The sequence below is a fragment of the Bombina bombina genome, chromosome 7 (genome assembly GCF_027579735.1).
Source record: "Bombina bombina isolate aBomBom1 chromosome 7, aBomBom1.pri, whole genome shotgun sequence".
NCBI lineage: Eukaryota > Metazoa > Chordata > Amphibia > Anura > Bombinatoridae > Bombina > Bombina bombina.
In genome coordinates this window covers 293,098,489-293,121,696 of record NC_069505.1, presented here as the reverse complement: position 1 = coordinate 293,121,696, position 23,208 = coordinate 293,098,489, and the positions used below count along the sequence as shown (strand labels likewise).

The window sequence follows — 23,208 nt, the reverse complement described above, 5'->3', positions numbered from 1 at the left end:
CTTCCTTCTCTTGATATCCTTTGCTGAAAGGTTTCTCTAGGAAAGCTCAGGAGCAGCAAGGAAACTAGGTTCTAGATGCTGATGATTGGCTGCATAGATATACCGATTGTCATTGGCTCACCCATGTGTTCAGTTAGAAACCAGTAGTGCATTGCTGCTCTTTAAACAAAAGATAGCAAGAAAATTAAGCAAATTTGATAATAGAAGTAAATTGGAAAGTTGTTTAAAATTGTATGTTCTACCTAAACATGAAAGAACATTTTTGGGTTTCATGTCCGGTTAAACAACTTTCTAATTTACTTCTATTAATTTTTCTTTGTTTTCTTGATATCCAGGCAGGAACACATGCATAGGAGCCAACCTATTTCTGGAGCACTATATGGCAGCAGTTTTGCAAGAAAATTATCCATTTTCAAGAGTACTAGATGACAACACTATTTCCTGCCATGTAGTGCTCCAGATGCATACCTAGGTATCTCTTCAACACAGACTATCATGAGAATGAAGCAAATTTTATAATAGTAAATTGGAAACTTTGTTTTTTTAAATGGTATGCTCATATCCCCTTTTTTACTTTATAAATTATTTTACTGTTTATTTGGAATGCGTATTTTATATGGCTAACAGCCTTTTTTTAACCCCAGTATTACTTTTATGAATATGGCTTTGATGAGATTCTCAAGAGACCGAGACATGTTTGTCCATTTGCTGCTGTTTTATTTGGATACAAAGAAGAGATGACACCTCGACAGCCATCTTTGTTTTTGTCAGGGTATGTGTTGAGTGCATAATACCAAGTTTTTTTTCCACATCCGTCTTTTTTTAATCTAACATAATTGGTGCATAAAATATACTGCTAATCCATTAGAGTCTCTTACTATATATTTTTGGTTGTTTTTATTTAAGAAATGCTCACTATTATAGTGATAGTTTATGCTAACACGATTTGCATCTATATGAAAGTCCAACACATGCATATACACTTGATGCAGCATATCTGTAAAAAGCTGACTATAAAAATCACCTGAACATCTCTATTTCAAAATAAGATATTTTACCTAAAAACTTCTTAAGTATTCACTTTAAAGAGACTTTAAGCAGCCAATCAGGATTCTAGTCCTAGGACTTGTAAGCACAGGCACATTCATGTTAATTTCCTATTCAGTTTAAGGAATTTTACTATAAAATATCGCAAGAGTTCAGAGAAATCTTCTGAGATCACAACAAATCAAAGTGTGACATCAGCACTGCTCATTGGCTATCTTTTTTCCCAACTTGCAGCTGGACAGCAGCTGAAGTATGTTTATAGTGCACTAACTCTTGTGAGCTGAAAAAGTTTTGAGGTAAAATATCTTTTTCTTTCTAATGACGCGGTGAGTCCACGGATCATCTCTAATTAGTATTGGGGATATCACTCCTGCCCAGCAGGAGGCAGCAAAGAGCACCACAGCAAAGCTGTTAAATATCACCTCCCTTCCCTCCAACCCCAGTCGTTCTCTTTGCCTACATCAAGAGCAAGGAGGTGGTAAAGTTAAGGTGTTTGGAAGAAGATTCTTCAAGCAAAATTTTGTTATTTTTCAGCAGTGCAAGTCTGCCGTAGCCCATGTCAGTCTCTTCAGTAGAGCAGTGGTGGCTTTTAAGCAATGGGAACTTGTGGGGTACAATCCTCACTGCGCCTCCCATGTATTTAATGCTGCCCTAACATTGAAAGCCTGAGTAAGATTACTCAGTCTTTGTTTTTCTTCCTCAGGTCCATGTGAGGGAACATGCCTCTCAGACCTAGTGAGCTGCCTTCTGGAGGTAAGTGCTGATTTTATTTTTCAGGGACATATGCAGGAAAACTATGGCACTTTAATATCATTTGATGGGACACAAGAGACATTCTCCTATATAATTAGGGGATAATGTTTAAAATGGCAGTAATGGCAGGCACTGGGGACGAGGAGATATGGCTCCATGTGTGGTGTGTGTTTCACTTACTCCCGGCGGCTTTACTTTAGAGCACATTTTTCCGACCGGGAGGTTAATTTTAATACGCCCACGATGGGCGGGGCTAGCTGAGACGGCACGTTTCTGTTGCACTCCTTTTCCCCTTCACTTCCTGTGTTCCGGAGGGCAGACAGGGTCATTGCAGCCTTGTAAAAGGGCTACGGTTACCGGACTGCGTTTACAGCTATAAGTTGAGTCCAGACTTCTATCAGGATATACACTCCGGTGTCAGCACGGAAGGTAGGCACCTCAGTTAAGCTAAGGTGAAGAGGTTGTCCGGAGTGTTTGTGATAGTTTATTTATTTTCTTGCAGCAAAAATAAAACAGTTACAGTTTAAAATTTAAAGAGACGGTAACGTTTTTTTGTGTTAATTTCAACCTAAAATATCAATTTATTTCATTCTAATTTGATCAATTGTGAGTAAAGATATGGACCAAAAGGTCCTGCAAAATGTTTCTTGCTCTTTGTTTTGATGCTAACGTGGAACCACCAATCCCTTTTTGTTCCTCATGTATTGAGAGAACTTACAGGGATAGACTTTTTTCTGAGCCAACATTGTCTAAGACTGATGCTGTCCAGGGTCTTCTGACAATGTTCAAGATATGCCGCAGCTTTCTCAAGTGTCCCAAATTTTATCGTCCACACCTGCAGTGCCCTGCGCTTCCTCTCAAACTCTGTCTGGAGTTACATTGCAAGACATCGCTGCCCTCATGTCTTCTGCAGTATCTGATGCTCTGTCTGCTTTTCCCATGCTGCAGGGAAAACGCAAGAGGAAATGTAAAGAATCAGTGAGTAAGGTTTCTGACACAGTCGTGGCTATTTTGAATGTTCTCTCCCAGAAATCTGAGGAGGAAGATACTTCCGTAGCAACTGAGGGTGAAATCTCAGACTCGGTGTAATTCAATCTTCTGATCATTCAGGTTTAAGCTAGAACACCTCCGTTTGTTACTTAATGAGATTTTGGCTACCTTGGACAACTCCGATTCTACGGTCGTAGTGAATCCTAAGAAGTCTAGCAAGCTAAACAAGTATTTTGATGTACCTTCCATGTTGGAGGTTTTCCCTGTACCTGATCGGGCTACAGAGATTATTGCTAGGGAACGGGAGAGACCTGGTATCCCTTTTTCTCCATCCCCTATTTTTAAGATGTTTCCTATTGCTGAGACTATCAAGGAATCTTGGCAGACGGTTCCCAAGGTGGAAGGGGCAATTTCCACTTTGGCTAAGAGAGCCACTATTCCCATAGAGGATAGTTTTTCCTTTAAGGATCTTAAGGATAAGAAGTTCAAAGGGTTGTTTAAAAAGATATATGTTCACCAGGGTTTACAATGGCAACCTGCGGTTTGTATTGCTACCGTCACTAGTGCAGCGGGCATATTGGTTTGTATGCATTGTCTGATTCTATTCAGACAGACACTCCCCCTGTAGGAGATCCAGGCTCTTAAGTTGGCAAATTCTTTTATTACGGATGCTTCCCTACAGGTTATTAAGCTGGGAGCAAACATTTCTGGTTTTGTCGTACTTGCCTGCAAAGCCTTATGTTTGAAATCCTGGTCTGCGGATGTTTCATCTAAGCTTTGGCGATTCCGTACAAGGGTAAAACCTTGTTTGGGCCGGGCTTGACTGAAATTATTTCTGACATTACGGGGGGAAAGGGTCATTTCCTCCCTCATAAGAGGAATAAACAAAAGGGACGTCTGAGTAATTTTCGTTCCTTTCAAAACTTCAAAGGTAAGCCTTCCTCTCCCTCTGCCAAGCAAGATCAGTTCAAACCTTCCTGGAGGACAAACCAGACTTGGAACAAGGGGAAGTAAGCTAAGAAGCTGACTCAGTCTGCATGAAGGGTCCGCCCCGGATTTTGTGGGGTCAGACTTTCCTTCTTCGCTCAGGCTTGGGTTCGGGGTGCTCAGGATCCCTGGGCGTTGAACTCTAGTTTGTATTCCTGGGACACAGTGTCCAAGACCTTTCCTCCCAGTGGCTGGTTTCTGCTCTCAAGATTATCTGTAGACCAGATAAAAAGAGAGGCGTTCTTACATTGTGTTCGGGACCTTCCCAACCTGGGACTGATAGTTCCCGTTCCAATGCAGGAGCAGGGTCTGGGAATTTACTGCAATCTGTTCGTGGTTCCCAAAAAAGAGGGAACCTTCAGACCAATTTTAGACCTCAAAAGTCTAAACAAGTTCCTTAAAGTACCGTCCTTCAAGATGGAAACTATTCGTTCCATTCTTCCCTTGGTTCAAGAGGGTCAATTCATGATGACTGTAGATTTAAAGGATGCGTACCTGCATGTTCCCATCCTCAGGGATCATCACAAGTTTCTGAGGTTCGCATTTTTAGACAAGCACTTCTAGTTTGTGGCTCTTCCATTCGGCCTTGCCACAGCTCCCAGAATTTTTTCAAAGGTCCTGGGATCCCTGTTGGTGGTGGTTCGGTTTTTGCAGTGGCGCCTTATCTGGATGACATTCTGGTTCAGGCTCCATCCTTTTAACAAGCAAACTCCCACACAGAGATGTTATCCTTCCTGCGTTCTCACGGTTGGAAGGTGAATTTGGGAAAGAGTTCCTTTATTCCAGCTACAAGGGTAGTGTTCTTGAGAACAATAATAGAGTCCCCATCAATGAAAAAGTTTGACAGAAGTCAGAAAATCAAGGATCTTCGACTCTTGTCAGGCCCTTCAGTCCTCTCCTTGGCTGTCAGTGGCTCAATGTATGGAGGCGATCGGTCTGATGGTAGCTGCCATGGACATCATTCAGTTTGCCAGTTTCCACCTCAGTCCTCTGCAGTTATGCATGCTCAGGCAGTGGAACGGGGATTACGCGGATCTGTCCCCGCAAATACATCTAGATCAGGCGACAAGATTATTTTTCTTGGTGGTTGTGTCAGGAGCATCTCTCCCAGGGAACCTACTTTCACAGACCCACCTTGGTGATTGTGACAACGGACGCCAGCCTGCTGGGTTGGGGAGCAGTTTGGGGTTCACTAAAGGCTCAGGGGACTTGGACTCAGGTGGAGTCTGTTCTCCCCATAAACATTCTAGAGTTGAGGGCATTCTTTAATGCTCTTCTGGCCTGGCCTCAGTTAGCTTCAGCCTGGTTTATCAGGTTTCAGTCGGACAATATAACCTCAGTGGCTTACACCAACCATCAGGGAGAAACTCAGAGTTCCTTGGCTATGTCGGAGGTAGCCAAGATCATTCAGTGGGCGGAGACCTACAACTGCTGTCTATATGCGATCCACATTCCAGGAGTGGACAATTGGGAAGTGGATTTTCTGAGCAGACAGACCTTTCACCCGGGGGAGTAAGAACTTCATCCGAAGGTGTTTGCCAACTTGGTTCTCAAATGGGGACAGCCGGAGTGCCAAGCTTCCGAGGTACGGGTCGAGGTCAAGGGATCCTCAGGCTGTGCTGATAGATGCTCTGGCGGTTCCATGGAATTTCAGTCTAGCATACCTATTTCCTCCGTTCGTTTTTCCTTCCACGGGTTTTTGCTTGAATGAAACGGGAGAAGGCGTCGGTGACCCTTATTGCACCGGCGTGGCCTCGCAGGATCTGGTATGCAGACCTAGTGGGTATGTCATTTCTACCACCTTGGAGACTCCCAATGTGGAAAAAACCTACTTCAATCTTGTTTCCCTGAAGCTGACAGCTTGGAGATTGAACGCTTAATTTTACCTAAGCGTGCTTTTTCTGAGTTGGTCATTGAGACCATGATTCAGGCTTGTAAACCTGTGACGAGAAAAATTTACCATAAGATGTGGCGTAAATATCTGCATTGGTGTGAATCCAAAGGCTTCTTTTGGAGTAGAGTTCGGATTCCTAGAATTTTGTCTTTTCTCCAGGAGGGTCTGGAGAAGGGTTTATCTGCAAGTACTTTGAAGGGACAAATATCTGCCTTGTCTATTTTGTTGCATAAACGTCTGGATGTCCCAGACATGCAATCCTTCTGTCAGGCCTTGGTCAGAATCGGGCCTGTGCTCAAACCTGTTACTCCTCCCTGGAGTCTTAACCTCGTTCTTAAAGTTCTTCAGCAGGCTCCGTTTGAGCCTATGCATTCCTTAGATATTAAATTATCTTGGAAAGTTTTTTTGTTTCTTGTGGCAATTTCTTCTGCTTGCAGAGTCTCTGAACTCTCGGCATTGCAGTGTGAATAACCTTACCTTATTTTTCATTCTGATAAGGCAGTTATGCGTACTAATTTGGGGTTCCTTCCTAAGGTGGTTTCGGATAGTAACATTAATCAAGAAATGATTGTTCCTTCTTTGTGTCCTAACCCTTCTTCTTATAAGGAGCGTATCCTGCACAACCTAGATGTGGTGCTTGCGTTGAAATACAATTTACAGGCGACTAAGGATTTTCGCCAGTCTTAGGCCCTGTTTGTTGTTTTCTCTGGGAAACGTAAGGGTCAGAAAGCTACGACTACTTCTCTTTCTTTGTGGCTGAAGAGTATAATTCGCTTGGCCTATGAAACTGCTGGATAGCAGCCTCCTCGGAGAGTCACGGCTCATTCTATGAGGGCTGTTTCTTCTTCCTGGGCAATCAAGAATGAGTCACGGCTCATTCTATGAGGGCTGTTTCTTCTTCCTGGGCAATCAAGAATGAAGCTTCTGTGGAACAGATTTGAAAGTCTGCAACTTAGTCCTCTCTACACACTTTTTCCAAGTTCTATTAGTTTGATACTTTTGCTTCGGCTGAGGCTTCTTTTGGGAGAAAGGTTCTTCAAGCAGTGGTGCCTTCAGTTCAGGTTCCCTGTCTTGTCCCTCCCTTATCTGTGTCCTCTAGCTTGGGTATTGATTCCCAATAGTAACACGGAGTCCATGGCTCGCCGCCAGTTTTTTGTGTTATAAACCTCAGGTGCCTCTGCACCTTGTTACTTCCTTTCTCTCCTTTTACTTTGGTCGAATGACGGGTTGGTGGGAAGGGAGGTGATATTTAACAGCTTTGCTATGGTACTCTTTGCCGCGTCCTGCTGGGCAGGAGTGATATTCCCAATAGTAATTGGAGATGATCAGTGGATTCACCTAGTCAAGGAAGAAATAAATAAATTCATCAGGTAAGCATACATTTTGTTTTTACCTAGAGATGTTTAGGTGATATTTTCATGTCAGCTTTTTACAGTTATGATGCATTGCTTTTAAGGTATATAGCATATGAGTATTATGTCCATTTAAGTTCCACCACTGATTTTGCAATGTGTTTTTAGTATTCTTTGATGTTCGTATTTCTAAAAAAACTTTTTATATTATTTCTAATATTATTGACATTTATCTGTTTTTTTTTTTTTGTATTTTCTAGATCCCCTGTGATTAACACTGATAAATATGCAGGTATGTATATTCTTTTAAAATGTTAACCACTTAAGGACTGGGAATTTCAGAGAAAAACATGCACAAATGACCAGAGCATTTTGGTATATGGCCCATTTTGGTATATTTCATGCCACAGATTCGCCGTATAATGCGATCATATTTAAAAATTTGTTAACTTTTTCACAAACTGGGGTTCTCACTGAAATTGTGCAGTCATAACACAAATGGTTGTAAAAGCTTCTCTGGAATCAATTTGTTCAGAAATAGCAGACATGCATGGCTTTACCATTGCTTTTTGGTGATTAGAAGGCTGCTAATTGCAGCTGCGCTCCACACTGAAATTCTCGACAGTGAAGGGGTTAATCAGGTATCTTGGAAGGTTAAGTTTAGCTGTAGTGTAGAGATTACCCTCCCACCTGATACCTCCCATACCCTGATCCCTACCTGATCTCTTGCAAACCGCGATCTTCCCTCCCTCACCCCCACGATCACCCCCATATTAGGTACTGGCAGACAGTCTGCTACTATGAAGTTTTAAGGCAATTTTTTATTTTATTTTCTGCAGTGTAGGATCCCCCCTACAACCTCAGTGATCCTTCCTAAACAGCTCTCTAACCCCTCCCCACTCCAATTGATTGTTTACTAGGGCCCCCTTCCCCTCCAGTAACATTTTCTGTAGTAGCGGATACCTCCCTCCCACCATTAAACACTTTTCTGAGTAGCGATCCTGTCTCACTCTGCATCAGTGATCTCCTGCACTACTCTATTCTTTCCATGGAGAGTCCACGAGTCCATTCAATCACTGTTGGGAAATTCACTGTCTGGCCAACAGGAGGAAGCAAAGAACACCCCAACCACAGCTTAAAGGGACAGTTTACTCAAAAATTGTCTCCCCTTTATTTTTTTCCCAATGATCCACTTTACCTGCTGGAGTGTATTACATTGTTTACAAGTATTTCCATTATCGTTATATTGGCATTTTAAATAGTTTATTTAGCCAGTGGTATCCCCACCCATCCTGAAAGTTTTTGGCCTCAAGGCCAAGCTGTGTTAACACAGCCAGTAGAAGAAATTACACTCCCAGTGGGTTTTTGAAGAGATAAGGTAATAAAATGTTAAAGGGCCACTAAACCCAAAATCTTCCTTTCATGATTCAGATAGAGAATACAAATTTAAAAAACATTACAATTTACTTCTATTTATTTTGCTTCATTTTTTAGATATCCTTATTTGAAGAAAAAGCAATGCACATGGGTGAGCCAATTACATGAGGCTTCTATGTGCAGTAACCAATCAGCAGCTACTGAGCATATCTAGATTTGCTTTTCCGCAAAGAATATCAAGAGAATAAAACAAATTAGATAATAGAATTAACTTAGAAAGATGTTTAAAAATGCATTCTCTTTCTAAATCGTGAAAGAAAAAATGTGGGTTTCATGTCCCTTTAATTTTCCATTGTTCTCTACAAGTATTGGTGATTGGTTTACGGACAGATATAAGATAAAGAAGCAGGTATATGTACACAATCTAATAAAGTAATGAGATCTGATTATACCTACAAGTTCAACCAATTTTATTAGGTTGTAACTTCAAAACACAAAATCAGCTAATTCATATACGCAAATAAGCATTCAAAAAGCAAATCTCATACATTTTATACTCTGCAGCTGGTAAAAAAAAAGTAATTGGAAACACATTAAGGGAAAAACAGTTTTATAGTATACTGTCCCTTTTAAGTATCCTCCCACTACCTATACTCCCCTTGTCATTCTTTGCCTCTGTAATTAGGAGGAGGTGAAAATGGTGCTTTCAACTATGTATGCTCAGAAAATGGAACGGAAATCATTTGGATCTATCTCAAAGAATCGTCCTAGACAACCACATAAAAGAATCTCTCCGTGGCTCTGTCAGGATCATCTATCTTAAGGCATGTGCTTCTTGAGACCATCATGGGAGATTGACTACAGATGCCAACCTCTCAGGCTTAGGAACAGTTTGGGGTCCTTTAAGAGCTCAGGGATCCTGGTTGCTGGAGGAATTGGTTCTCCCATTAAAGGGACAGTTCACCCAAAAAAATTCTCCCATTTAAATTGTTCCCAATGATCCATTTAACATGCTGGAGTGTATTACATTGTTTACAAGTAGCTCCTTTAGGCCTATTTTGGCCTTTGAAATAGCTCATTTAGCTTGTGGTTTCCCAACCTATACTAAAAGTTTTGATACTAGAGTCTCCGCTATTGAATAGCCTAAGTAAACACATCCAGCAGAGTAAATTAAACTCAGTGGGGTGCAGGATAGTTAAGTAATAAGATAATGTTTCCATTGTTCTCTTTATGTATTAAGCTTTAGTTTTCCAAACAAATATAAGATAATGAAGTAAGTGTGTGTAAAGAAAGTGATAACATAATGAGATATATTACCTGAAGTTCAACCCGTTGTAATATTCTGTGGTTTAAAAGCACAAAACCAGCTACTTCATATACACAAACTTGAAAATGCCATTTCTCATACATTTTATACTCTGCAGCTGGTATAACAAGTCATTGAAAATACATTAATATAAAAACAATTTTAGTGTACTGTCCCTTTAAACCAGTGCTTTCCAAACTGTGTGTCGTGACACATTAGTATGTCGGCAGCAGTGTATAGGTGTGTCCCTTCTTCAGGACAAATTTTTTTTTAATTTAATTTTTTTTAAAAATTGGGATTCGACTTTCCACCTGCCTGCTACGCATATCACATGGTTGACACATGATTGATACCTAGTGGGTCACAGATCATCTTAATCTATTGGCGCAGCTCAGCGGGAACTGAAACTATTCCCATTGGCGGCTTTGATGGCGCATTGGCTCCTGAATGCACGTGTAGTCTCAATCGGCTTGTGACTGCATGTGTAGTCAGTGAGTGGGACAGCTGCTTGCAGATGAAATGCGAGTGTCTTTATCTAATATTCCACGAAATGTTCAGTAACTGTTAATCCCATCAACCTCATACATCCCATTAAAATAGTAAGTAGCTATTGGTGTTTATAAACTTTTTTTTTTAATTCCTGCACATACATACTGTTACCGGTAAATAAATTTTTTGTTATATAATTTATGCATGTGTCCTTATCTCTTAAAACAAGTTAGTTTAACCTCCTGTTTGCTAGTACAACTGAATTACTTTGTCGCGAAATGATGTAGGTCTAAAAAGTGTCACCAACATGAAAAGATTGGAAAGCTCTGCTTTAAACATTCTGGATTTGATAGCTATCTTCAATGCTCTGGTAGTGTGGCCTCAACTGAGTTCTGTCTGTTTTATCAGATTTTAATCGGACAACATAACATCGGTGGCTTATATCAACAATCAGGGTGGAGCTCAGAGTTCCCTGGCTATGAAAGAGGTCTCTCGCATCCTTTAGTGGGCGGAGTCTCACAGTTGTCACGTTTCAGCCATTCTCATCCCAGGAGTGGACAACTGGGAAGCGGACTATCTGAGCAGACAAATGTTCCTTCCAGGAGAGTGGGCTCTTTATCCGAAGGTGGTATTGGAGATTAACCTCTGGTGGGGGGTTCCGGAAATAGACCTCATGGCTTCTCGCCTCAATACCAAGTTGCCCAGTTATGGATCCAGATCGAGGGACCCTCAGGCAGTACTGGTGGACGCATTAGCAGTTCCATGGGAGTTCAGTCTGATGTATGTGTTTCCTCCATTTGCTCTTCTTCCCAGAGTCATAGCCTGCATACAAACAGGAGTGAGCCTCTGTGATCCTAATTGCTCCAGCCTGGCCTTGCAGGACTTTGTTTGCAGATCTTGTGTAGATGTCGTCCTCCCCTCCACGGAGGTTACTGCTGAGGAAAGAACTTCTTCAAGGTCTGTTCAGCAAAATCTAGATTCTCTGAGGCTGACTGCGTGGATATTAAACGCTTTGTCCTGTCTAAAAGGGGTTTCTCGGATATGGTCATTGACACTCTGATCCAGGCTCGTAAACCTGTTACTCTTTGGATGTATCATAAGGTCTGGCACACCTATCTCTCATGGTGCGGGTCTCAAGGTTTCCCTTGACACAAGATTAGAGTTCCTCAAATTCTTTTGTTTCTCCAAGAGTGTTTGGAGAAAGGTTTATCGGCTAGTTTTCTAAAGGGCCATATTTCTGCCCGTTCGGTTTTGTTACACAAAAAGTTAGCCAATCTTCCGGATGTTCAGTCCTTTGTTCATGCCCTGGTCAGAACTAGGCCTGTGTTTAAATGTGTTGCTCTTCCCTTGAGCCTTAATCTGGTTCTTCGTGTTCTTTAAGGGGATCCGTTTGAGTCTAGATATTAAACTTTTATCTTGGAAATTTTTGTTCTTGTTGCCTATTTCTTCTGCTCGTAGAATTTCAGAATTATCTGCCTTAAAGTGTTACCCGCCTTATCTTCTTTTGAATGCGGATAAGACTGTTCTTCATACTAAAATGGGTTTTCTTCCTAAGGTGGTCTCTGATCGCAATATCAATCAGGATATCGTAGTTCCTTTTGCCCTAATCCTTCTTCTCTAAGGGAACGTCTGCTTCACAACATGGATGTAGTGCTGATTTCAGTAAAAGGTGCAGAGCTTTATGACCGGTCGTAAAAGAGAGGGGTGGGTATTTCCCTAGACCCCGCTGCAAAGAAGGTTCGGTCAAGCAACTTGATCTTGTGTATACATGTATAAGAATTTTGTGTTTAACAGTTCAAGTGTTCATTCTTTATGGGAGGCTGTATACTACAGAGTGAGTGGCCGGTTTTCCTGCCATCTCCCTGGCACAGATACCAAAGCTAGGAAAGTATTAGGTGTCTGTTATTTCTCCTTTTTATTTTAAAACTGTTTGCTTGTGTATAATTCTACTTGTTAACAACTTTTTACTGTGCATAATGTTTTTTGCATAATAAATAATTCCTTTATTAAGATTTTGCCTTTGTCTAATATTTGAACCAAGTTACTGAAAGAGACTGGTAGTATTAAGACTGTTTTTAGATTATTTTTGCTAAATTGTATTCTGAGAGTTAATGTGCAGGTCTGGGTTTTTCCTTAGGATTTCCCCATCAATAAATTGTAAGTGGTGGCAGCTTAGATATAGTTTTAGTTTAGTTTCAGTAGCAGTAAAAGGGTAATTGGGTAATTTTTCTAAGTCTAGGACAGACTAGAGAGTGTTGTTAACCCTTGCACCCACTGAACTAAGTAACAGGCTTTCCTGGAGTGGCTGGACTGTGACAGATTAGTGACGGTAGAAAGGGTCTGTTAACCCTTTATGTGCCAAACAAGTGATTGGCGCAGGGTAGGTTAACCCTGGTCGTCGCAGCTGGTAAGCACAGGAGATAAAAAAGCTACTGTAACTGCTTTCTTTTTGGCTGAGGAGTATCATTTCATTAGCTTATGAGGAAGCTGAGCAGCAGCCTCCTGAGAGAATTACGGCACATTCTACTTGTGCTGTTTATTCTTTCTGGGCTTCTAAGAACAAAGCATCTATGGAACAAATCTATAAGGCGGCTACGTGGTCCTCTCTTTACATAATTTTTCTAAATTTTACAAGTTTGAGGGGTTTGCCTCAGCTGAGGCTTCTTTTGGGAAAAAGGTTCTTCAAGCAGTGTTGCCTTCAGTTTAGGTCAGCCTGCTTTTTATCCCTATCCATTCTGTGTTATCTCTGGCTTGGGTATTGGTTTCTCAACAGTAACTGAATGAACTTGTGGACTCTCCATGCCTTTGGAAAGAAAACAAAATGTATGCTTATCTGATAAATTTTCTTTGCTTGCATGGAGTCCACGACCCGCCCTGTGTTTATTTGAGACAGCATTTATTTTTTCTAACCTTCAGGCACCTATATACCCTAGTGTTCTCCTACCTTTCCTTTATTCCCTCGGCTGAGTATGGGTAGTGGGAGGATACTTTAGCTCTGGCTGCGGTGTTCTTTGCCTCCTCTTGGTGGCCAGGCGGTGAATTTCCCAACACTAATTTAATGGACTCATGGACTCTCCATGCTAGGAAAGAAATTAATTTATAAGGTAAGCATAAATTTTGTTTCTGCACTGCTTCACTTGCCACTGTAAGCAAGATCGCTGAAGAAGGAGCCCAGGACATTAGCGCCATACAGGGTTAAATGACCAGCGTCGTACCATGTACAGCACAGGTCATTAAAGGGATATGAAACGCACATTTTTTCATTCATGATTCAGATTCACAAATTTGTAAGCAACTTTCTAATTAACTTCTATTATCATTTTTTAATGTTATCTTGGTATCTTTTTTTTTTTATAAAAGCAGGGACACATGCTTAGGAGCCGGCCCAGTTCTGGGGCACTATATGGCAAAACCCTCCCACAGATTTTAAGATATTTGTGGTATATTTGTATCTTAACCCCTTGAAGGGATATGAAACCCACATTTTTTTTCTTTTATGATTCAGATAGAGCATGCAATTTTAAGCAACTTTCTAATCAACTCATAGTATAACTTTTTATTTGTTCTCTTGCTATCTTTATTTGAAAAGCAGTAATGTAAGCTTAGTAGCCAGCCCATTTTTGGTTCAGCTCCTGGGTAGCGCTTACTGATTAGTGGCTAAATGTAGATAACAATATAGCAGATAAATATCTTAAAATCAGTGTTTTTTTGTTTTTATTTAAAATAAATAAAAACTAAATGTAATGTTTTTTGTTTTGCTTATTTGATGTTATGTAGTTGTGTTGTATATTTTGTTTTAGTCATGGAACAAAATGTATTTATTTTTGTTGTTTTAGATAGGAGCTGTTTTACATTATGGAGAGGCCAGCTTCTTAATAAAGGAAAGCTTTTGTGCTATGCGTCCTTGAAGTCAATCAATGGGCCCTTTCTTCCATACAAACTGTGAGTACTTAATAAGTAATACTAAGTTTCCAACTCCTATCTTAAAGGGACATGAAAACATTTTTTTCCTTTTTCTAGTTTACATATACTTTTTTCTAGTTTACATATACTTTTTTCTAGTTTACATATACTTTTTTCTAGTATACAATTTAAAACACCTACTGTACTTTTTTTTTTATAATCAAATTTGCTTAATTATCTTGGCTTTCTTTGTTAAAGGTGAAACAATGCTCTACTGGGATCTAGCTGTACATATTGGATGAGCTAATGATGAGAGGTATACATGTGCAGCTACCAATCACCAGCTTGCTCCCAGTAGTGCATCACTGCTGCGAAGCCTACATAGGTATGTTTTTTTTCAACAAATACCAAAAGAACAAAAAAAAATGAATTAATAGAAGTAAATTGAAAAGTTATTTAAAGTTTGCATGTTCTATAGGAATCATGAAAGTTTAATTTTTACTTTTCTGTCTCTTAAGTGTAAAAACTGGCATTTCTGAATTTTGTGTTTAAATTTGCTTTGTTTTCTTGGTATACTTTGCTGAAGAGCTTCCCTAGGTAGGCTCAGGAACAGCAGTGACTTTAACATGCATGCCTCTTTTCATTCACTCGACAGTTGTGTTCAGCTAGCAGGGGTGCTCAGCCTTGGCACTCAAGGTTTTGTAATTACATTTCCAATGATGCTCAGCTAGCTTAGTGAACATTATGGGAAATGCTGGCTGAGTATCATGGGGAATGTAGTTCCAAAAACTGGAGTGCCAAGACTGAGCACCCCTGCTAGCTGAATCATAAATGTTTATTTTGACTTAGTTGTTCCTTTAGGTGTGGCAGGATGTGAGGAAAAATTGCTGGTGTGACTGTCTCACTAGCATCAGTTGCTTGGGCTACAGGATGTGTCCCATAGGCTCCCTCACTAGCTGTTGATTTTAATAATTCCCAATTTGTAATACAGCCATTAATGATTTGTGTTTGTATATTTATAAAAATGACACCTTTTAAGTGGAGAACTTATGTTAAAGTGGCACCTTATTCATGGAAAGTTATGGTATTCAAAGTTAAATGATTAAAGGTGATCATTACAGCTATTTCCCTTGTAATAGTTTGTTTACCTGAACAGCAGTTTATTGTCCAGTCAAATATAAATACATTTGCTGTAGGAGCATATTTGAAAACCTTGTATTAATTTAGTGCATTTAATTCCCCGTAATAGACCTGACAGGCTGAATTTGAACACAGTTATGCAAATTGATCAGTTAAAGAAGAAAATTCCATCTGTTCTGTTCTTTAAGGAAACCCACAATAAATCAAAGGAAGGTATGGAACATTATAAAGTACAGCTATAGATGTGCAATTATTCAGTGTTTTTAAATATCCAACTTTTAAATTTTATTTTTTTTATGATTTATAATAGTCACGATGGGTGGTATGTTTAGCCGTATGTATGAAGTTGTTGAAAAGACAAGGACTGGAAACAACTTTCAGAACCTTCTACTAAAACTAGAGAAAGAAAAACTGGTAAGCAGTTGGTTTTTACCTTTTATTTATGTAATTGGTGGGGGGGATTTCAACCTAGACAGAGTTTTCAAACCTCTCCTTAGACCTCCCAAACAGGCCTGATTTTCAGGATTACCTTGGATGTGAAAGCAGGTTAATAACATTGTTTACTAATTAGCTGATTATTTCACCTGTGGTCCAGTTAGATATCCTGAAAATCTTGCCTGTTAGTTGAGGGACCATCCAGTATTAAGGGAAACGTCTTATCTCTTTAAACTTACAGAACTTTAAAGAATTGTGCCAATGCTTAATAGTGGGCCACTTTTGAATTGATGTAATAAAACATGCCACGTGTCTTAACTCCTTTTGTATGTTCTGCTTTATTCTATAGGCTTTAGTAAAACCATTGGCAGATAAAGGATTTTTGTTTCTCTTTTTTCCATCACCAATGACGACATCATATGGTTAGTTTTTTTTTTGTTTTTTTTTTGTTAATATCTTTGTTAATCTTTCACTTTAAAAAAAAAAAATGCAACTAAAAATATCTACTTCATTACAGGCTCTCAAAGTGGAAGATCCCGTCTCCTTCATGCTTTGTTTGTTTACAAAGAATCTAGAGAAGCTCTGCCACATGGTAAGTAAACAATTCTACTAAAGTGTTAATCTTACCGGTCTGCTTTCTATAATTTAAAATTCCCTGTGGCACCGACAGTTTTCATTTTCTTGGTCTTAAATTTTGTCTATAATCAAATAGGACAATATGAATAATTTGGTAGGGGTAGTAGAGACGTGCATTTGGCAGTGTCGTTCACTGCCGAATGTGGAAGAAGGCGGCCGCTCGTGGCATTTGTGTTAACAGATCCTGACTTTTACTTGTTAAAGTGCAACACACTAAATCCAGATCTTAGTGTGTTGCACTTTCACAAGAATAAATCTGACTCCGAAAAGAGACAAATACCACTAGCGCCCACTTTCTTCCGCATTTGGCAGTGAAAGAAACTGCTAAATGCATGCCTCTAGGGGGTTGATGGCGCAAATTAAAAATAAAATTGTATAGTTGGGGTTTAGCTGCAAAACCAAAGTATTGCCAAGATGCAATATTATCTATGTAATATTAAATAGGGATTAGTGATAATTTGTTTGATTACTTTGGGTTAAGATTTTGAATTTAGAATAACAAAATTGATTGATAAAACTCCATAATAATTTTCTTAGACTATATGCTTTGTGCCTTTTTGAGGTAGGTCAAATCATTGTGCGGTCTTCTGTTCTTAATGGGGAGAATGGGTTGAAACCTTTTATCTATTTCCTTAGACATTTTTTAAACAAAACTGGCATGTTAAAGCCATGCTTTTGTTTAAAAAAAAAAAAATCTGCTACAACCACCACTTTTTTTTTCTGTCACAAGACTTTATGGCTTTAACCTAGTTAAAGGGACATTGTACACTAGATTTTCCTTTGCATACATGTTTTGCAGATGATCCATTTATATAGCCCACCTGGGAGTGTTTTTCTAACAATGTATAGTTTTGCTTATTTTTTTAATAACATTGTGCTGATTTTCAGACTCCTAACAAAGTATCAGATGTAGACTGAATTCTACAGATTTCGTCTTAAATCTGATTGTGTAATGGGTCTTTTCATATACAATGGGGTCTGCTCTACCTGCTTTCCCAGTCTTTCACTGGGTGTCCCAGCCTAACCCCAAAAACATTACTAATCTGGGCGTTTCTAAATTATTTTTTAAAAGGTTTTATACTGGATCTTTAGATCAGTATCTGTGCATATTCTTCTTTAATGGATATGGTTTAATAACATCCTTCTGTGTTAACAATTTGGTCCAAGGGTTATGTGGTAGACTTCCTCAGGTCTCATTTTCCGAGATACTTTCTGAGATATCTCAGGATCCGTGATAGAGAGGCATTTTGGGTAGATATTTTGGTTCTTAAAGGTGGCCTCTCACTTTCCTTTAGCAGAACAGGTTTATGATTATTCTCTTTTCTTCTGTTAAGTGTGATCAGTCCACGGGTCATCATTACTTCTGGGATATTACTCCTCCCCAACAGGAAGTGCAAGAGGATTCACCCAGCAGAGCTGCATATAGCTCCTCCCCTCTACGTCACTCCAAGTCATTCTCTTGCACCCAACGACTAGATAGGATGTGTGAGAGGACTATGGTGATTATACTTAGTTTTATATCTTCAATCAAAAGTTTGTTATTTTAAAATAGCACCGGAGTGTGTTATTACCTCTCTGGCAGAGTTTGAAGAAGAATCTACCAGAGTTTTGCTATGATTTTAGCCGGAGTAGTTAAGATCATATTGCTGTTCTCGGCCATCTGAGGAGTGAGGTAAACTTCAGATCAGGGGACAGCGGGCAGATGAATCTGCATAGAGGTATGTAGCAGTTTTTATTTTCTGACAATGGAATTGATGAGAAAATCCTGCCATACCGATATAATGTCATGTATGTATACTTTACACTTCAGTATTCTGGGAATGGTACTTCACTAGAATTACACTGTAAGAAATACATAAAGCTGTTTAATAACTAGAGATTATGTTTAACGTTTTTGCTGGAATGTAAAATCGTTTTCATTTGCTGAGGTACTGTGTGAATAAATGTTTGGGCACTATTTTTCCACTTGGCAGTTGCTTAATCTGTTTTTCTGACAGTTTCTGTTCTCCCTCACTGCTGTGTGTGAGGGGGAGGGGCCGTTTTTTGGCGCTTTTACTATGCATCAAATATTTCAGTCGGCAACTCATTGTATTCCCTGCATGATCCGGTTCATCTCTACAGAGCTCAGGGGTCTTCAAAACTTATTTTGAGGGAGGTAATTTCTCTCAGCAGAGCTGTGAGAATTATAGTTTGACAGGTTAAAAAACGTTTATTCTGTAATTTGTTTCCTGCTTTCAGAATTTGTTATCTTTGCTAATGGGATTAAACCTTTGCTAAAGTTGTGTTGTTTACAAGGATTGAGGCTATAACTGTTTCAATTTATTAATTTTCAACTGTCATAGATCTTCTGTGCTTCTTAAAGGCACAGTACGTTTTAATATTTTTCGAATTGAATTGTATTTCCAAGTTGCAAGTTTATTTGCTAGTGTGTTAAACATGTCTGATTCAGAGGATGATACCTGTGTCATTTGTTGCAATGCCAAAGTGGAGCCCAATAGAAATTTATGTACTAACTGTATTGATGCTACTTTAAATAAAAGTCAATCTGTACAAATTGAACAAATTTCACCAAACAACGAGGGGAGAGTTATGCCGACTAACTCGCCTCACGTGTCAGTACCTACATCTCCCGCTCAGAGGGAGGTGCGTGATATTGTAGCGCCGAGTACATCTGGGCGGCCATTACAAATCACATTACAGGATATGGCTACTGTTATGACTGAGGTTTTGGCTAAATTACCAGAACTAAGAGGTAAGCGTGATCACTCTGGGGTGAGAACAGAGTGCGCTGATAATATTAGGGCCATGTCAGACACTGCGTCACAGGTGGCAGAACATGAGGACGGAGAACTTCATTCTGTGGGTGACGGTTCTGATCCAAACAAACTGGATTCAGATATTTCAAATTTTAAATTTAAACTGGAAAACCTCCGTGTATTACTAGGGGAGGTGTTAGCGGCTCTGAATGATTGTAACACAGTTGCAATACCAGAGAAAATGTGTAGGTTGGATAAATATTTTGCGGTACCGACGAGTACTGACGTTTTTCCTATACCTAAGAGACTTACTGAAATTGTTACTAAGGAGTGGGATAGACCCGGTGTGCCGTTCTCACCCCCTCCGATATTTAGAAAAATGTTTCCAATAGACGCCACCACACGGGACTTATGGCAAACGGTCCCTAAGGTGGAGGGAGCAGTTTCTACCTTAGCTAAGCGTACCACTATCCCGGTGGAGGATAGCTGTGCTTTTTCAGATCCAATGGATAAAAAGTTAGAGGGTTACCTTAAGAAAATGTTTGTTCAACAAGGTTTTATATTGCAACCCCTTGCATGCATTGCGCCGATCACGGCTGCAGCGGCATTCTGGATTGAGTCTCTGGAAGAGAACATTGTTTCAGCTACTCTGGACGACATTACGGACAGGCTTAGAGTCCTTAAACTAGCTAATTCATTCATTTCGGAGGCCGTAGTACATCTTACTAAACTTACGGCGAAGAATTCAGGATTCGCCATTCAGGCACGCAGGGCGCTATGGCTAAAATCCTGGTCAGCTGATGTTACTTCTAAGTCTAAATTGCTTAATATACCTTTCAAAGGGCAGACCTTATTCGGGCCCGGGTTGAAAGAGATTATCGCTGACATTACAGGAGGTAAAGGCCATGCCCTGCCTCAGGACAAAGCCAAGACTAGACAGTCTAATTTTCGTTCCTTTCGTAATTTCAAAGCAGGAGCAGCATCAACTTCCTCTGCACCAAAACAGGAAGGAGCTGTTGCTCGCTACAGACAAGGCTGGAAACCTAACCAGTCCTGGAACAAGGGCAAGCAGACTAGGAAACCTGCTGCTGCCCCTAAAACAGCATGAATTGAGGGCCCCCGATCCGGGATCGGATCTAGTGGGGGGCAGACTTTCTCTCTTCGCCCAGGCTTGGGCAAGAGATGTTCAGGATCCCTGGGCGCTAGAGATAATATCTCAGGGATACCTTCTGGACTTCAAATACTCTCCTCCAAGAGAGAGATTTCATCTGTCAAGATTGTCAACAATCCAGACAAAGAAAGAGGCGTTTCTACGCTGCGTACAAGAGCTCTTGTTAATGGGAGTAATCCATCCAGTTTCACGATCGGAACAGGGACAGGGGTTTTACTCAAATCTGTTTGTGGTTCCCAAAAAAGAGGGAACTTTCAGACCAATCCTGGACTTAAAGATCCTAAACAAATTCCTAAGAGTTCCATCGTTCAAGATGGAGACTATTCGGACAATTTTACCTATGATCCAAGAGGGTCAGTACATGACCACTGTAGATTTAAAAGATGCTTACCTTCACATACCGATTCACAAAGATCATTATCGGTACCTAAGGTTTGCCTTCCTAGACAGGCATTACCAGTTTGTGGCTCTTCCATTCGGATTGGCTACAGCTCCAAGAATCTTCACAAAGGTTCTGGGTGCTCTTCTGGCGGTACTAAGACCGCGGGGAATCTCGGTAGCTCCATACCTAGACGACATTCTGATACAAGCTTCAAGCTTTCAAACTGCCAAGTCTCATACAGAGTTAGTGCTAGCATTTCTAAGGTCACATGGATGGAAGGTGAACGAAAAGAAAAGTTCACTCGTTCCACTCACAAGAGTTCCCTTCCTGGGGACTCTTATAGATTCTGTAGAAATGAAGATTTACCTGACAGAGGACAGGCTAACAAGACTTCAAAGTGCTTGCCGCACCCTTCATTCCATTCAACACCCGTCAGTGGCTCAATGCATGGAGGTAATCGGCTTAATGGTAGCGGCAATGGACATAGTACCCTTTGCACGCTTACACCTCAGACCACTGCAACTGTGCATGCTAAGTCAGTGGAATGGGGATTACTCAGACTTATCCCCTTCTCTGAATCTGGATCAAGAGACCAGAAATTCTCTTCTATGGTGGCTTTCTCGGCCACATCTGTCCAGGGGGATGCCATTCAGCAGACCAGACTGGACAATTGTAACAACAGACGCCAGCCTTCTAGGTTGGGGTGCCGTCTGGAATTCTCTGAAGGCTCAGGGACAATGGAGTCAGGAGGAGAGTCTCCTGCCAATAAACATTCTGGAATTGAGAGCAGTTCTCAATGCCCTCCTGGCTTGGCCCCAGTTGACAACTCGGGGGTTCATCAGGTTTCAGTCGGACAACATCACGACTGTAGCTTACATCAACCATCAGGGAGGGACAAGAAGCTCCCTAGCTATGATGGAAGTATCAAAGATAATTCGCTGGGCAGAGTCTCACTCTTGCCATCTGTCAGCAATCCACATCCCGGGAGTGGAGAACTGGGAGGCGGATTTCCTAAGTCGTCAGACTTTTCATCCGGGGGAGTGGGAACTTCATCCGGAGGTCTTTGCCCAAATACTTCGACGTTGGGGCAAACCAGAGATAGATCTCATGGCGTCTCGACAGAACGCCAAGCTTCCTCGTTACGGGTCCAGATCCAGGGATCCAGGAGCAGTCCTGATAGATGCTCTGACAGCACCTTGGGACTTCAGGATGGCTTACGTGTTTCCACCCTTCCCGTTGCTTCCTCGATTGATTGCCAGAATCAAACAAGAGAGAGCATCAGTGATTCTAATAGCACCTGCGTGGCCACGCAGGACTTGGTATGCAGACCTGGTGGACATGTCATCCTGTCCACCTTGGTCTCTACCTCTGAAACAGGACCTTCTGATACAGGGTCCCTTCAAACATCAAAATCTAACTTCTCTGAAGCTGACTGCTTGGAAATTGAACGCTTGATTTTATCAAGACGTGGGTTTTCTGAGTCAGTTATTGATACCCTAATACAGGCTAGGAAACCTGTTACCAGAAAGATTTACCATAAGATATGGCGTAAATACCTATATTGGTGTGAATCCAAAGGTTACTCTTGGAGTAAGGTTAGGATTCCTAGGATATTGTCTTTTCTACAAGAAGGTTTAGAAAAGGGTTTATCTGCTAGTTCATTAAAGGGACAGATCTCAGCTCTGTCCATTCTGTTACACAAACGTCTGTCAGAAGTTCCTGACGTCCAGGCTTTTTGTCAGGCTTTGGCCAGGATTAAGCCTGTGTTTAAAACTGTTGCTCCACCATGGAGTTTAAACCTTGTTCTTAATGTTTTACAGGGCGTTCCGTTTGAACCCCTTCATTCCATTGATATAAAGTTGTTATCTTGGAAAGTTCTATTTTTAATGGCTATTTCCTCGGCTCGAAGAGTCTCTGAATTATCAGCCTTACATTGTGATTCTCCTTATTTGATTTTTCATTCGGATAAGGTAGTCCTGCGTACTAAACCTGGGTTCTTACCTAAGGTAGTTACTAACAGGAATATCAATCAAGAGATTGTTGTTCCTTCTTTATGCCCAAATCCTTCTTCAAAGAAGGAACGCCTACTGCACAACCTGGATGTAGTCCGTGCTCTAAAATTTTACTTACAGGCAACTAAGGAATTTCGACAAACGTCTTCTCTGTTTGTCATTTACTCTGGGCAGAGGAGAGGTCAAAAAGTTTCCGCTACCTCTCTTTCTTTTTGGCTTCGTAGCATAATTCGTTTAGCTTATGAGACTGCTGGACAGCAGCCTCCTGAAAGAATTACAGCTCATTCTACTAGAGCTGTGGCTTCCACTTGGGCCTTCAAGAATGAGGCCTCTGTTGAACAGATTTGCAAGGCTGCAACTTGGTCTTCGCTTCATACTTTTTCCAAATTTTACAAATTTGACACTTTTGCTTCATCGGAGGCTATTTTTGGGAGAAAGGTTCTTCAGGCAGTGGTTCCTTCTGTATAAAGAGCCTGCCTATCCCTCCCGTCATCCGTGTACTTTTGCTTTGGTATTGGTATCCCAGAAGTAATGCTGACCCGTGGACTGATCACACTTAACAGAAGAAAACATAATTT

At 40.6% G+C, this 23,208-nt stretch overlaps 1 protein-coding gene across 1 annotated transcript in view; it reads left to right on the top strand.

Annotated features, from left to right (window-relative positions):
• TASOR (transcription activation suppressor) overlaps positions 1–23,208 on the top strand; it is a gene marked incomplete in the record, with an annotated part of 188,224 nt that overhangs the window by 21,918 nt on the left and 143,098 nt on the right. The window contains 7 exon segments of the mRNA XM_053720850.1: positions 645–772; positions 7,284–7,315; positions 14,032–14,137; positions 15,348–15,451; positions 15,549–15,652; positions 16,023–16,095; positions 16,191–16,265. Coding sequence (XP_053576825.1) covers positions 645–772; positions 7,284–7,315; positions 14,032–14,137; positions 15,348–15,451; positions 15,549–15,652; positions 16,023–16,095; positions 16,191–16,265 — 622 coding nt within the window.